Consider the following 15791-nt stretch of genomic DNA (forward strand, 5'->3'; position numbering starts at 1 on the left):
ACCTTTAGAATACAATGAGTCTATAGCTGGTAATCTAATGTTTTCTCCCATATCATCAAATATAATAAGACTATTAGCAAAACTATCCAAATTATCTAATATATTTAAATCATCAACACCATATACTTTATATCCTTTCCACTCACTACCATCAATACAGAATACATTAACAGTGTCATACAAACCACAATAATCTTTTATAAAAGTTGTTTTACCAGAATTAGATGGACCATAAATAATAAAGTTATGTTTTTTAGTTTCAAATGGTTCGGGTACAATATTCCTATATCCTTTGAATCTCTTCCTTAAATCAGAATATTTATCATAATTCCAATAAACAATTATAATAAGTATCAACATAATAAAAAGCGGAAACATCAGCAATATTTTATTTGGGGTGAAAAACTTATTATAATTAGTTATAGCTTTACTTCAATCTGGGAACCAGCTTCGCTGATATTATATTTCTTTGCATGTTCTAAGAATCTTTCTTTTGTATGATGAAACCTATATCTATAGAGATACATGCATAACCTACAATAGAAGTGTTTAAATCTATACTGAGAGATGTGTTTATTTACTTTACACATTCTGCATACTAAATATTGATTGGGATTATTAAAGTGCACTTGCAAATGATTATGTCTGTCTCTATATGTTATAATCTTATTGCATACAAAACATTGGAATGGTTTACTTTGACACTCATCACAACTCCAACACCAAGCTTAATTTTTACATTTATCGCATTTGGTACTAATCATTTTTATAGTATTGAAAAGCTATATATATATAATATTATTTCAAAATTTTGCATATAAAAATGAATCAACAATATTATACCGGTTACATTCATTCCACGAGTGAACAAGCTCAATCTCATGGACAAGTCCAATCTGGAAGTGAGCGAGCTCAATCTCATGGACAAGTCCAATTTGGAAGTGGACAAGTCCAATCTCATGGACAAGTCCAATCTCATGGACAAGCTCAATCTCATGGACAAGCTCAATCCCATGGACAAGTCCAATCTAGTGCTTCTAGTATGGCGGTCCAAATGTTAAAAAATAAAAATAAACCAGTAGATCTGCGAAGCAGTTTCACTGATAAGGAAAAACAAAAAGTAGAAATAGAAAAATCTTTAGAAGCAATCAGAAGGTTTAATCAGATAAATGAAGAAATAAAAGAGTAGCAAGATAAACAGGTTACAAAATTAAAACAACAAGAAGAAGATATGCATGAGTCATTGAGAAAGGCAGAAGCAAAATACTTTCCAGATTTAGGTTCTGATAAGGATAAAGATGTAGATTCTGATGAGGATAAGGACTCAGATTCATCTGATGATTTTGTCTATGTCCAAAAACCTAAAACAAATAAGATTAGATGTGAAGAATGTGATGAAGAGATAACTCAAAAGAATTATAGCAGACACATTCAATCACTTAAACATAAAAAGAATGAACGATTATATAATAGAAGTAAAATTATTAAGAGTGCTAATGAGGATGGAATAAAAGTTACTAATGAGGATATAGAACAAAAATTAAATGAGCAGTATACACGGCAGTGGTTACACCAATCCTGAAGATGGAATAAAGTTTTCTGATAGTTGTGATATGTATATTGTTAATAATACTGCTTATAATAAACATGTAACAACATTAAAACATAGGAATAATCTAAGATTGGTTAATGGGGAAATAGTAAAGAATGGGAGTAAGTTTGATTGTGTAATATGTAAGACAAGTGTGAGTCAATATAGTGTTGACCAACATTTAAAAACAAAGATGCATCTAGATAATGTAAATGGTAAAGATCTGCGAAGCAGTTTAACTGATAAGGATATAGATAAGGATATAACTATGTATAATATAACTGAAGGATAATGCAATATATGTAATACTAGATATAACAATAAAAATGAACACAGTGAATCAGAAGAACATAAAGAGAATGTTAAACAGAAAGAACTTGTTGATAAGAAGTGGAGAGATAAAGTTAGTGAGTTAGGATTAGATCATAACATGAAGCATAATCAAATAATAATAACTAGTAGTAATTATGAAGATCCTAAATTCTTAAATATATTGGAGTCATTGCATAACATACATCCCCATATTAAGTTTAACACCTTTGATGTAGTTAAGTATACAAAACCTACAGATGATAAGATAGAAGAAAACGAAATCACCTTTAGGTTAATGACTAGGCAATATAATGGTGCACATGACTTGGATTTATTGAATGGGGAACTAGAGACAAGAATGCAGGAACAGGAAATGAATCAATCTGGATGGAGCATGCAACAATTTGTTAAAAGGACAATGTATATACATAGGTTTTATCCTAGTGGATGATGTGATACTGAGTTACCATTCACATCTAGATATATACTTAATATACATAAAACTGATAATAAGTGTTTGCTATGGTGTCTAATTGCCTATCTACATTCTGCGCCACATATTCCCAGTAGAGTTAGTAATTATAATAAACCAGAATATATTAATGAGATAAAATTACCAATAGGAATTACACCCCCACATGATTATTATCACTTAAAGAAAATACAAGAACTAAATAAAGATAAAATATTATTTAATGTGTTTAATATAAATAAAAATAAAACTATTAATCCTGTATTAATTAATCATAATGATCCTAAAGGATGTAATATATTATACTGGGATAATCATTACTTCCTATGTAAAGATGTATCATTCTTATTAAGAAAATCATCTAAACATATATGTTATCCATGTCTAAAATGTTGTGTATCATTTAGAACAGAAGATGCATTAAATAAACATTTAGAATTATGTAATACACAGAAACATGTAGGAAGAACATTCTATAAAGATGATTACCTAAAGTTTGATAAGTTCCATTATAAAAACAGAGTACCATTTGCTATGTATTATGATTTTGAATGTATAATAAAAGATGGTAGACACATTCCTATTGCTTGTGGTTTTTATATAAAAAGTGACTATCCTGATATATTAGAAGATAAGTATGAATGTAACTGGTGATAAAGTAGTTGATTGGTTTGTAGAAAGAGTAGATTATTATAATAAATTATTTAAAGATATATTTAGTATTTAGAGGTGGTAAATTTAGAGGATGGTAAATTTAGAGGATATGCTCACAATAAATGTAACCTCCAAGCTAAGAATAATTTTGTACCAATGGATGCATTTAATTCTTCTAATTATGATAATCATCTATTTATAACTAAACTAGCAAAGAAAGTTAGACTAAAAGTATTAACTAAAACTGATGAGAATTATTTTAGTATTGATATGGGTTATGCTAAAGCATTAGATAAGTTTAGGTTCTTCCATCCACTTAGCTTAGATGCTATAAGTAAAACATTGAGTAATGAAGAATGTAACATTAAATAAATGTGGCTTAGAAAGACGTAAAGGTATATTCCCATATGAATGGTTTGATAGTATAGATAAACTACATGAAACAACTTTACCACCCAAGGAAGCATTCTATTCTAAGTTGAAACAAAGTGGTATTACAGATAAAGAAAATAAGCAAGCAATTGATTGTTGGAAAGATAATAAATGTGAGACAATAAAGGATTATATGATGTTGTATCTTAAAACAGATGTATTGTTATCAGATGATGTATTTGAGAAATTTAGAGCTATGTGTTTAGAATTTTATGAAATAGATCCATGTTACACATATTCTACTCCTGAGTTAACCTGGTTGTGTGGGTTGAAATATACTAATGTTAGACTTAAGTATTATAAAGAAAATACAGTTAATATTTATGATACAATACAACATGGTATTAGAGGTGGGTTAGCTTCAGTATTAGGTGATTGTCATGTAAAATGTATGAATAAAGGTATAGATCCTGAGTATACTGGGAAAGAGAATTATCTAAAATATTTAGACTTCAATTCATTATATGCTTCTGCTATGGTTCAAGCCTTACCTACTGGTGAGATTAAAGTATGTGAAATAATATATACTAGCTCTAGCTCTACTAAGGGTTATATCTACACTATTGATATAAAGTATAATGATGACTTGAAACAGAAAACAAACAAGTATCCATTCTTTCCTGAAAAGACTAGGGCAAACATTGGACAGTTTACAGATTATCAAAATGTAAATAAAAAGAAAGGATATAAACCTAATGAGAAGTTAATGTTAAAGTTAACGGATAAGGTAGATTATGTAATTGATGGAGAGATGTTAGATTGGTATTTAGATCATGGTTTGAAATTGGAAGATATTACAATTAGGCAAAAGTTAGAGTATAGTAAGAGTGGGTGGTTAAAGCCTTATATTGAGTTTAATATTAAGAAAAGAAAGGAGGCTAAAGCTAAGGGTGATAAATTTGGGGATGTATTCTTTAAGTTAATGAATAATGCCTTCTATGGAAAAACAATAGAGAATGTATATAATAGACAAGATGTAGAGTTAGTTAATGATGTAGATAGATATATTAAATTTGTAGAAAATATTAGTTTTAAATATGCTGTAGAGTTTGATGATGATCTAGTAGCCGTACATAAAACGAAAGGTAATGTTAAATTAGATAAGTTTAATTATATTGGATTTGTTATATTAGAAAAAGCTAAACTATTCATGTATAAAGCTATATATGATTACTTTGAAAAAGAGTTAGATTGTAGTTATCATTACACAGATACTGATAGTATATTTATAAACATAAATATTCCATTAGATAGTACTATAGAAAGAGAAATAGATAAGATAAAAGATTTTTTACATAATAATGAGTTAAGTAAGATGAAAGATGAATTACCCAATGATACTATTATAGAATCATGTTTCCTTAAAGCTAAAGCATATTCTTACAATACTGTTAAAAGAGAAGAGGAGAAAAAGTTAAAAGGTATAACTAAAGCTACTATTAAAAAACAGATTACAATTGAAGATTATACTAATGCTATATATGAAGGTAAAACTAAATATGTAACTAATTATACTATTGATAGTAATAAACATCATGTAGAAACTAAAGAACAATATAAAATAGCTATTGATCCATTTGATGATAAAGGTATTAGAGATTAGTAATGGTGAATTTAGGTTTTACCAGTGAAGCTGCTTCGCAGATAATTAATTTTTAAAAATGATAGCAAAATTTAAAAAATTATAAAAGAGTTAAGCTGGTTTTTTATTCAAGTTTTTCGCAAGTTGGTTTTACGTGCTTTTTACACGGTCTCACTAGTTTTATTCTAGTATCTGGTGACGTCCACTGGAGTCAGTGGGGATAGAACCCAAACTATCCGTCTGATAATGGACAATTACCAGCTTAACTCGACACTAGTGGATTGCACTAAGTGAGACAAGAAATGATGGATTTTAATTGTGTAAGAATGGGAAATATAGTGGATAAAACAAAGGGAAATAGAGTAATGTGTATATGGTGACCGTATCGCGGCTCTATGTTGCGGAGGTCACCATATACACATTACTAACGATATGGAGTTGAAGAAATTGAGGCCAGATGTTTGTCAAATTTAATGAGGTTATCTAGACAACACATATTTATAGATGGCTAAGTTTTAGACGAACCTGTAATCTGTTCTCAAATTCAATGGGGCATTAATTTTAGTTGGCTTTCAATGAAAAATCGCAGCCTTTGAAAAGTTATTAGCATTATTTACATCTGGCTATTTAGATTGATAACTTTTCGTTCCTTACTTACTAATATTACAACTGATAAACATCTGTTTGCGGATTACTTTGTAAGTTTAAATTTTCCCTTATTTTGATTGACCCTCTGATACCAAACTTTAATAATGTGATATCATAACTTCTATCATAAGTTATTTCAAGGCAATTAGTTTTGGTATTCCTTTGAATACCGAAACTAATTTTGAATATTCCTTAAGAAGTCAGTGTGTGTTTTTTTAATATTCCTTAAGAAGTACCCCCACCCACCACCACCACCTTATGGACTCAGGTATTTATAATCGGAATGCCCCAAATATGACTGAGACAGAGAAGTAAGAATAGTGTCTGAAGTGAAAATGGATTTCAGCTTGGAGCAGAAAGTGCACAGTTTGGAGAGTGAGTTGAAACAGCAGGAGTTGATTGGGTGTGACTTGAATACCAGACTGAGGCTTGAGAGTGGGAGGTGTGAGGAGGCCACTGACAAACTGAACGAATTGAGTAGAGAACTTAACAAGTTGAAGAAGGAACACTCGGGCGTTGTTGCAGATCAGGGTAGAAATCAGGCAGAGCTAACGCTGCAATCTGCTGACCCTAACAGCACCTACCGAGTTGGCAAAGTTAGAACTCACTGGCTGTTTTTTCAAAATTCGAAAACCTTAATACCACCAATTTGTGTTGAAATAATCCTTTGACACGCCTCTTCATTTTTTGTCTTTTTGGCAAATTTTGAATTGTATTCCAGGAAGGAGGCCGTGTGCGCAGTGAGAGTGGTAAGGACAACGATCAGTCGGAACTCATGCATCTTAAAGAGGTGTGTGTCCAACTGGAGAGCAGAATAGATGAGAACAACCAAACTGTAAACGGTGCGTGTCAATATTATTAAGATCATATCAGATTTAGTCTTCTAGTTAATAGCGGCGAAGCTATAGCGGCTATTATTGGGGACCGTATGTCATAAAAATGACAGTCCGGATCTAACCCATAAACTCTAGTCGTCTATTAACCCGTACTTAACGCCAAGTCAATATCAGTACTGGGCAAGTCTAATTGCAAGTCTAGGTATCAGTACTGATTCAGAGCTATGATCATAACACATTTAAGACTTGTCAGACTTGGCCAAGACTTGGCAAGTCTTAATCCAAGTCCTGGCCAAGACTTGGCAAGTCTTAATCCAAGTCTTGGCCAAGACTTGCCAAGTCTTAATCCAAGTCTTGGCCAAGACTTGCCAAGTCTTAATCCAAGTCTTGGCCAAGACTTGGCAAGTCTTAATCCAAGTCTTGGCCAAGACTTGCCAAGTCTTAATCCAAGTCTTGGCCAAGACTTGGCAAGTCTTAATCCAAGTCTTGGCCAAGACTTGCCAAGTCTTAATCCAGTCTCAAATGGCCGAAAAAAAGGTCAAAAATAGCCGAAAAAAAGGTCAAAACTGATCGAAAAAACGTCAAAAATGGCCGAAAAAAAGGTCAAAAATAGCCGAAAAAAAGGTCAAAACTGATCGAAAAAAGGTCAAAAATGGCCGAAAAAAAGGTCAAAAATAGCCGAAAAAAAGGTCAAAACTGATCGAAAAAACGTCAAAAATGGCCGAAAAAAAGGTCAAAAATAGCCGAAAAAAAGGTCAAAACTGATTGAAAAAACGTCAAAAATGGCCGAAAAAAAGGTCAAAAATAGCCGAAAAAAAGGTCAAAACTGATCGAAAAAACGTCAAAAATGGCCGAAAAAAAGGTCAAAAATAGCCGAAAAAAAGGTCAAAACTGATCGAAAAAACGTCCAAAATGGCCGAAAAAAATGTCAAAAATAGCCGAAAAAAAGGTCAAAACTGATCGAAAAAACGTCAAAAATGGCCGAAAAAAAGGTCAAAAATAGCCGAAAAAAAGGTCAAAACTGATCGAAAAAACGTCAAAAATGGCCGGCAGACCTTGCAAAAAAAATCAACAGGACCTCAAAAAAGCTACAAAAGCTGTTTTCCTATACTCAGTTAAAAAAGAGTACTACAACACTGAATTGGCCGCAAGCGACCAAAAAGTATAAAAACACCGACAAAATTTAAAGACATAATTTTTTTAAATTAAAGACATAAAAAAATAGAGGCATCGTATTCAAAATATAAAGGCATCAGAGCTGATTTTTTTTCGTTTTTGACCCAGAGAAAAATTAATCATTTTTTAAAGGCAAGTAAAGTATTATTAGACGGTTTTTGGGTCAAAACGAAAAAAAAACAGCTAAAGAAGAACACGAAAAAGAAAAATAGAGGCATCGTATTCAAAATATAAAGGCATCAGAGCTGATTTTTTTTTTCGTTTTTGACCCAGAGAAAAATTAATCGTTTTTTAAAGGCAAGTAAAGTATTATTAGACGGTTTTTGGGTCAAAACGAAAAAAAAAACAGCTAAAGAAGAACACGAAAAAGAAAAATAGAGGCATCGTATTCAAAATATAAAGGCATCAGAACTGATTTTTTTTCGTTTTTGACCCAGAGAAAAATTAATCATTTTTTAAAGGCAAGTAAAGTATTATTAGACGGTTTTTGGGTCAAAACGAAAAAAAACAGCTAAAGAAGAACACGAAAAAGAAAAATAGAGGCATCGTATTCAAAATATAAAGGCATCAGAACTGATTTTTTTTCGTTTTTGACCCCAAACACAAAAATGCTTTTCTTTTAAGACAAAATTGGTTATGATTTAAACTGTTTGGGGTCAGAACGAAAAAAAAACCAAACAAAACGAGAACACACTAAAGAAACATACGAACATCGTAATTAAAAATAAAGACAATAGAGTTGATTTTATTTCGTTTTTGAACCCAAACACAAAAATGCTTGTCTTTTAAGACCTAATTGACTATGGTTTAAGGTTTTTGGGGTCAGAACGAAAAAAAAACCGAAGAAAACGAGAACACACTAAGGAAACATACGAACATCGTATTTAAAAATAAAGTCAAAAGCGGTGATTTTTTTTCGTTTCTGATCCGAAACACAAAAAAGCTAGTCTTTTAAGACCAAATTGAATATGATTTAAGATTTTGGGTTCAGAACATAAAAACATCAAAGAAAACAAGAACACACTATAGAAACATATGAACATCGTATTTAAAAATAAAGACAATAGAGTTGATTTTATTTCGTTTTTGAACCCAAAAATGAAAATCCTAGTTTTTCAAGACCAAATTGACTATGATTTATTGTTTTTGGGGTCAGAACGAAGAAAAACAGAAGAAAACGAGAACACAGTAAAGAAACATATGAACATCGCGTTAAAAAATAAAGTCATCAGAGTTAATTTTTTTTCGTTTTTGACCCCAAACACAAAAATGCTTGTCTTTTAAGACCTAATTGACTATGGTTTAAGGTTTTTGGGGTCAGAACGAAAAAAAAACGAAGAAAACGAGAACACACTAAGGAAACATACGAACATCGTATTTAAAAATAAAGTCAAAAGCGGTGATTTTTTTCGTTTCTGACCCCAAACACAAAAAAGCTAGTCTTTTAAGACCAAATTGAATATGATTTAAGATTTTGGGTTCAGAACATAAAAACATCAAAGAAAACAAGAACACACTATAGAAACATATGAACATCGTATTTAAAAATAGACAATAGAGTTGATTTTATTTCGTTTTTGAACCCAAAAATGAAAATCCTAGTTTTTCAAGACCAAATTGACTATGATTTATTGTTTTTGGGGTCAGAACGAAGAAAAACAGAAGAAAACGAGAACACAGTAAAGTAACATATGAACATGGCGTTTAAAAATAAAGTCATCAGAGTTAATTTTTTTTTTCGTTTTTGACCCAAACACAAAAATGCTTGTCTTTTAAGACCTAATTGACTATGGTTTAAGGTTTTTGGGGTCAGAACGAAAAAAAAACCGAAGAAAACGAGAACACACTAAAGAAACATACGAACATCGTATTTAAAAATAAAGTCAAAAGCGGTGATTTTTTTTTTCGTTTTTGACCCCAAACACAAAAAAGCTAGTCTTTTAAGACCAGATTGATTATGATTTAAGATTTTGGGTTCAGAACATAAAAACATCAAAGAAAACAAGAACACACTATAGAAACATATGAACATCGTATTTAAAAATAAAGACAATAGAGTTGATTTTATTTCGTTTTTGAACCCAAAAATGAAAATCCTAGTTTTTCAAGACCAAATTGACTATGATTTATTGTTTTTGGGGTCAGAACGAAGAAAAACAGAAGAAAACGAGAACACAGTAAAGAAACATATGAACATCGCGTTTAAAAATAAAGTCATCAGAGTTAATTTTTTTTCGTTTTTGACCCCAAACACAAAAATGCTTGTCTTTTAAGACCTAATTGACTATGGTTTAAGGTTTTTGGGGGGGTCAGAACGAAAAAAAACCGAAGAAAACGAGAACACACTAAGGAAACATACGAACATCGTATTTAAAAATAAAGTCAAAAGCGGTGATTTTTTTTCGTTTCTGACCCCAAACACAAAAAAGCTAGTCTTTTAAGACCAAATTGAATATGATTTAAGATTTTGGGTTCAGAACATAAAAACATCAAAGAAAACAAGAACACACTATAGAAACATATGAACATCGTATTTAAAAATAAAGACAATAGAGTTGATTTTATTTCGTTTTTGAACCCAAAAATGAAAATCCTAGTTTTTCAAGACCAAATTGACTATGATTTATTGTTTTTGGGGTCAGAACGAAGAAAAACAGAAGAAAACGAGAACACAGTAAAGAAACATATGAACATCGCGTTTAAAAATAAAGTCATCAGAGTTAATTTTTTTTTCGTTTTTGACCCAAACACAAAAATGCTTGTCTTTTAAGACCTAATTGACTATGGTTTAAGGTTTTTGGGGTCAGAACGAAAAAAAAAACGAAGAAAACGAGAACACACTAAAGAAACATACGAACATCGTATTTAAAAATAAAGTCAAAAGCGGTGATTTTTTTTTCGTTTTTGACCCCAAACACAAAAAAGCTAGTCTTTTAAGACCAGATTGATTATGATTTAAGATTTTGGGTTCAGAACATAAAAACATCAAAGAAAACAAGAACACACTATAGAAACATATGAACATCGTATTTAAAAATAAAGACAATAGAGTTGATTTTATTTCGTTTTTGAACCCAAAAATGAAAATCCTAGTTTTTCAAGACCAAATTGACTATGATTTATTGTTTTTGGGGTCAGAACGAAGAAAAACAGAAGAAAACGAGAACACAGTAAAGAGACATATAAACATCGCGTTTAAAAATAAAGTCATCAGAGTTCATTTTTTTTTCGTTTTTGACCCCAAACACAAAAATGCTTGTCTTTTAAGACCTAATTGACTATGGTTTAAGGTTTCTGGGGTCAGAACGAAAAAAAAACCGAAGAAAACGAGAACACACTAAAGAAACATACGAACATCGTATTATTTTAATCGCTATATCTTCTTTCGCAAACAATTTGATCGCAATATCTTCTTCCACAATATGTTCTTTCGGAAAAGTTTTGAACGCAATATCTGCTTTCACATAAGTCGTTTGCAATACTTCAATCGCTATATCTTCTCTTGCAAAAATCGTTCGCAATATTTTAATCGCTATATCTTCTTTCGCAAACAATTTGATCGCAATATGTTCTTTCGCAAAAATTTCAATCGCAATATCTTCTTTCGCAAAATTTATTTGCAATAATTTCGATCACAATATCGTCTTTCACAAAAATTCTGACCGTAATATCTTTTGCAAATAATAATGGTAAGAGTAAGAAAACGAATAGGAATAAGAACAAAAACAAGAAGCAGAAGAACACAGAAAACAAGAATTAGAAGAAGAATAAGAACAAGAACAAGGAGAACAAGAATAAGAGTAACAGAAAAAATAAGAATAATAATAAAAACAATAAAAAATAAGAACAATGATAAGAAGAACAACAGCAACAATAATAGTAATAGTAATTTCCAAAAATAATAATAATAATAATCGTAAAAATAATAATATATTAATAAAAACAAATCAAACAAAATTTGCGAAAGATATTGCGATGGAAGTTTTTGCAAAATGAAGATATTCTGATCAAAATAGAGCAAAGATTTTGCACAAGATGCTGCAATAAAACATTTTGCGAAAAATGTTATTGCTAACGAATTTACGAAAGAAGGTAATGGAATCAAAATATTGCCAAAGATATTGCAAAACAAGATACTGCTTATCGAAAATTTCGACCGCAATATCTTCTTCAACAAAAAAATTCGGTCTCAATAACTTCTTTCGCAAAACTCGGTTGCAATATTTTGATCGCAATGTCTTCCGCAATACTTTTGAGCGCACTATCTTTTGCAAAACTTTTCATCGCAATATCTTTTGGAATATTTCGATCGCAAAATCTTTCGCAAAAATACCGATCGCAATATCTTCTTTCACAAAAATCTTGATCGCAATATCTTTTGCAAATGATAGTAATAAGAAAAAGAATACGAATGCTGAGAAGAATAAAAATAGGAACAAAAACATGAAGAATAAAAAATTAAGAATAAGACGAAGAATAAGACCAAGAATAAGAGAAAGAATAAGACGAACAACAAAAAAATTATAATATAAGTGATCTAATAATGAGAATAATAAGAATAAGAATAATAAAATTAAAAACAATAAAAAAAATAATAAAAATAATAACAATGATAAGAATGAAGAAAATAATAATAGTAACAATAATGATAATAGTAATACATAATAATAATAATAATAATAATAATAATAATAATAATAATAATAATAATAATAATAATAATAATAATAATAATGATAATAATAATAATAATAATGCTGAGAAGAATAAAAATAGGAACAAAAACAAGAAGAATAAAAAATTAAGAATAGAAGAACAAGAAAAAGAGAAAGAATAGGACGAACAACAAAAAAATTATAATAAAAGTGAAATAATAATGGGAATAATAAGAAGAATAAGAATAATAAAATTAATAATAATAATAATAATAATAATAATAATAATAGTAATAATAATAATAATAATAATAATAATAATAATAATAATAATGATAAGAATAAAGAAAATAATAATAATAATAAAAATAAAAATAATAAAAAATAATAATAATAATAATAATGATAAGAATAAAGAAAAAAATATTAATAAAAATTATAATAGTAATAATAATATTAATAAGAAACAATAAAATAATAATAATAATAATAAAAATAATAATAATAATAATAATAATAATAATAATAATAATAATAATAATAATAATAATAATCACCCTTTGTTTCATCTGTTCCAGCGGATCAAATGTTGCTCCATCTCCTTCCCCTAAAGAAAGAAAAACACAAGGCAGAAGATTGCAATTACAAAGAAATCTTTTAGAACAACTACAAAGGAAGAGTTCAGATAGCTCAGTTTTTCAGAAGCTCATATTTAAAGCTCAGTTTTTATAGTAATTCACCAAAAGAGTCAACTAGAAAGCTTAAACAGTGCTGCATCATGTGATTGAGTCCATTTTTGGTGTGCCGAAGGTGAAACTTGTCTCTACCCTTCGCGTCAAAGTCGCTTTTCTTTATAAGTCTCGGGCTTTTGTATCTATCTTTAAGCTTTTCAGCTAAATATAGATTACTTTTAGTCCTCAGATCCGGATCAAAATCCGCTCTGGGCAAAAAGCCACTAAATCTAACAATGCGCGGATGCAGCGCTTTAATGACATATTCAAAGTTTCTACAGATTTCGTCAACTTTCGATGAGTTTAAATCGTTGTCACCGCAAATGATGAAAACGTGAGTGTATTTCAGAAGATCACTGGTCAATGTTCTGAGATGAATGGATCTCCGGCCGCCCTGGCAATTATAAGACGGGCTGCAAAAAGCAAGAGAAAAGTCAGTAAATTTACATGACAAAGCCAACAACATAACACAATACTTACCGATAACGGCGAACTCGCTCATTTAGAGCAAGCAGCCCCTCAGCATCACGGAGATTAGAATCTCCGACGAATACGATTCTTGTCTAAGGAAAGAGAAACAATACTAAACATTAACCTCAAAGAAAATCATATAATAAGATATCGTATAAATTTAAACCTCAAGAATTAAAATATATCTCAAAGAAAATCAAATTGAATGTGAGGACCCACAACTTGCGTTATGAGTCTAAACATTCGAAACCATTACTTGTGTAATAGCTTCAGGCAACAGGAGGAAATTAGTTTGATTTTAGGCATGTTTTGAAAATTATACCTCAATACTTAGCATTTAATTCAAAGAAACTCAAATTGAATGTGACGACCCATAACTTGCGTTATGAGCCTAAACACTAGAAGCCATTACTTGTGTAATAGCTTCAGGCAACAGGAGGAAATTAATTTGATTTTAGGCATGTTTTGAAAATTATACCTCAATAATTAGCATTTAATTCAAAGAAACTCAAATTGAATGTGACGACCCATAACTTGCGTTATGAGCCTAAACACTAGAAACCATTACTTGTGTAATAGCTTCAGGCAACAGGAGGAAATTAATTTGATTTTTGGCATGTTTTGAAAATTATACCTCAATACTTAGCATTTAATTCAAAGAAACTCAAATTGAATGTGACGACCCATAACTTGCGTTATGAGCCTAAACACTAGAAACCATTACTTGTGTAATAGCTTCAGGCAACACGAGGAAATTAATTTGATTTTAGGCATGTTTTGAAAATTATACCTCAATAATTAGCATTTAATTCAAAGAAACTCAAATTGAATGTGACGACCCATAACTTGCGTTATGAGCCTAAACACTAGAAACCATTACTTGTGTAATAGCTTCAGGCAACAGGAGGAAATTAATTTGATTTTAGGCATGTTTTGAAAATTATACCTCAATACTTAGCATTTAATTCAATGAAACTCAAATTGAATGTGACGACCCATAACTTGCGTTATGAGCCTAAACACTAGAAACCATTACTTGTGTAATAGCTTCAGGCAACAGGAGGAAATTAATTTGATTTTAGGCATGTTTTGAAAATTATACCTCAATAATTAGCATTTAATTCAAAGAAACTCAAATTGAATGTGACGACCCACAACTTGCGTTATGAGTCTAAACATTCGAAACCATTACTTGTGTAATTGCTTCAGGCAACTAGAAGAAAGTAATTTGATTTTAGGCATGTTTTGAAAATTATACCTCAAGAATTAACATTTATCTCTAAGAAACTCAAATTGAATGTGACGAACCATAACTTGCGTTATGAATCTAAACATTCGAAACCATTACTTGTGTAATAGCTTCAGGCAACAGGAGGAAAGTAATTTGATTTTAAGCATATGATTTGAAATTTATACAAGAATGAAAATATATATTTCAAAGAAATTCAAATTGAATGTGACGACCCGCAACTTGCGTTATGAGTCTAAACATTCGAAACCATTACTTGTGTAATAGCTTCAGGCAACTAGAAGAAAGTTATTAGATTTAATGCAAGTAGTTTAAAATTTATACTTCAAGATTTAACATATATCCCAAAGAGATTCAAACCGGAATGTGACGACCCATAACTTGCGTTATGAGTCTAAATACTAGAGACAATTACTTGTGTAATAGCTTTAGGCAACAGGAGGAAAGTAATTTGATTTTAAGCATATGTTTTGAAATTTATACCTCAAGAATTAACCTATATCTCAAAGAAATTCAAATTGAATGTGACGACCCACAACTTTCGTTATGAGTCTAAACATTCGAAACCATTACTTGTGTAATAGCTTCAGGCAACAAGAAAGAAAGTTATTAGATTTTTGGCAAATAGTTTAAAATTTATACTTCAAGATTTAACATATATCCCAGAGAGATTCAAACCGGAATGTGACGACCCATAACTTGCGTTATGAGCCTAAACACTAGAAACCATTACTTGTGTAATAGCTTCAGGCAACAGGAGGAAAGTAATTTGATTTTAAGCATATGTTTTGAAATGTATACCACAAGAATGAAAATACATATCTCAAAGAAATTCAAATTGAATGTGACGACACACAACTTGCGTTATGAGTCTAAACATTCGAAACCATTACTTGTGTAATAGCTTCAGGCAACTAGAAGAAAGTTATTAGATTTAAGGCAAGTAGTTTAAAATTTATACTTCAAGATTTAACACATATCC

At 30.3% G+C, this 15791-nt stretch overlaps 1 protein-coding gene across 1 annotated transcript in view; it reads left to right on the top strand.

The window, feature by feature from the left end:
* Positions 1–15791, top strand: part of LOC142358608 (uncharacterized) — a 591411-nt gene that overhangs the window by 487719 nt on the left and 87901 nt on the right. Inside the window, exons 18-19 of the mRNA XM_075410050.1 lie at positions 6038–6287; positions 6413–6533. Coding sequence (XP_075266165.1) covers positions 6038–6287; positions 6413–6533 — 371 coding nt within the window. The remainder of the gene's footprint in view (positions 1–6037; positions 6288–6412; positions 6534–15791) is intronic.

This window comes from Convolutriloba macropyga, chromosome 2, assembly GCF_964194025.1.
Source record: "Convolutriloba macropyga chromosome 2, txConMacr16.3, whole genome shotgun sequence".
Lineage (NCBI taxonomy): Eukaryota > Metazoa > Xenacoelomorpha > Acoela > Convolutidae > Convolutriloba > Convolutriloba macropyga.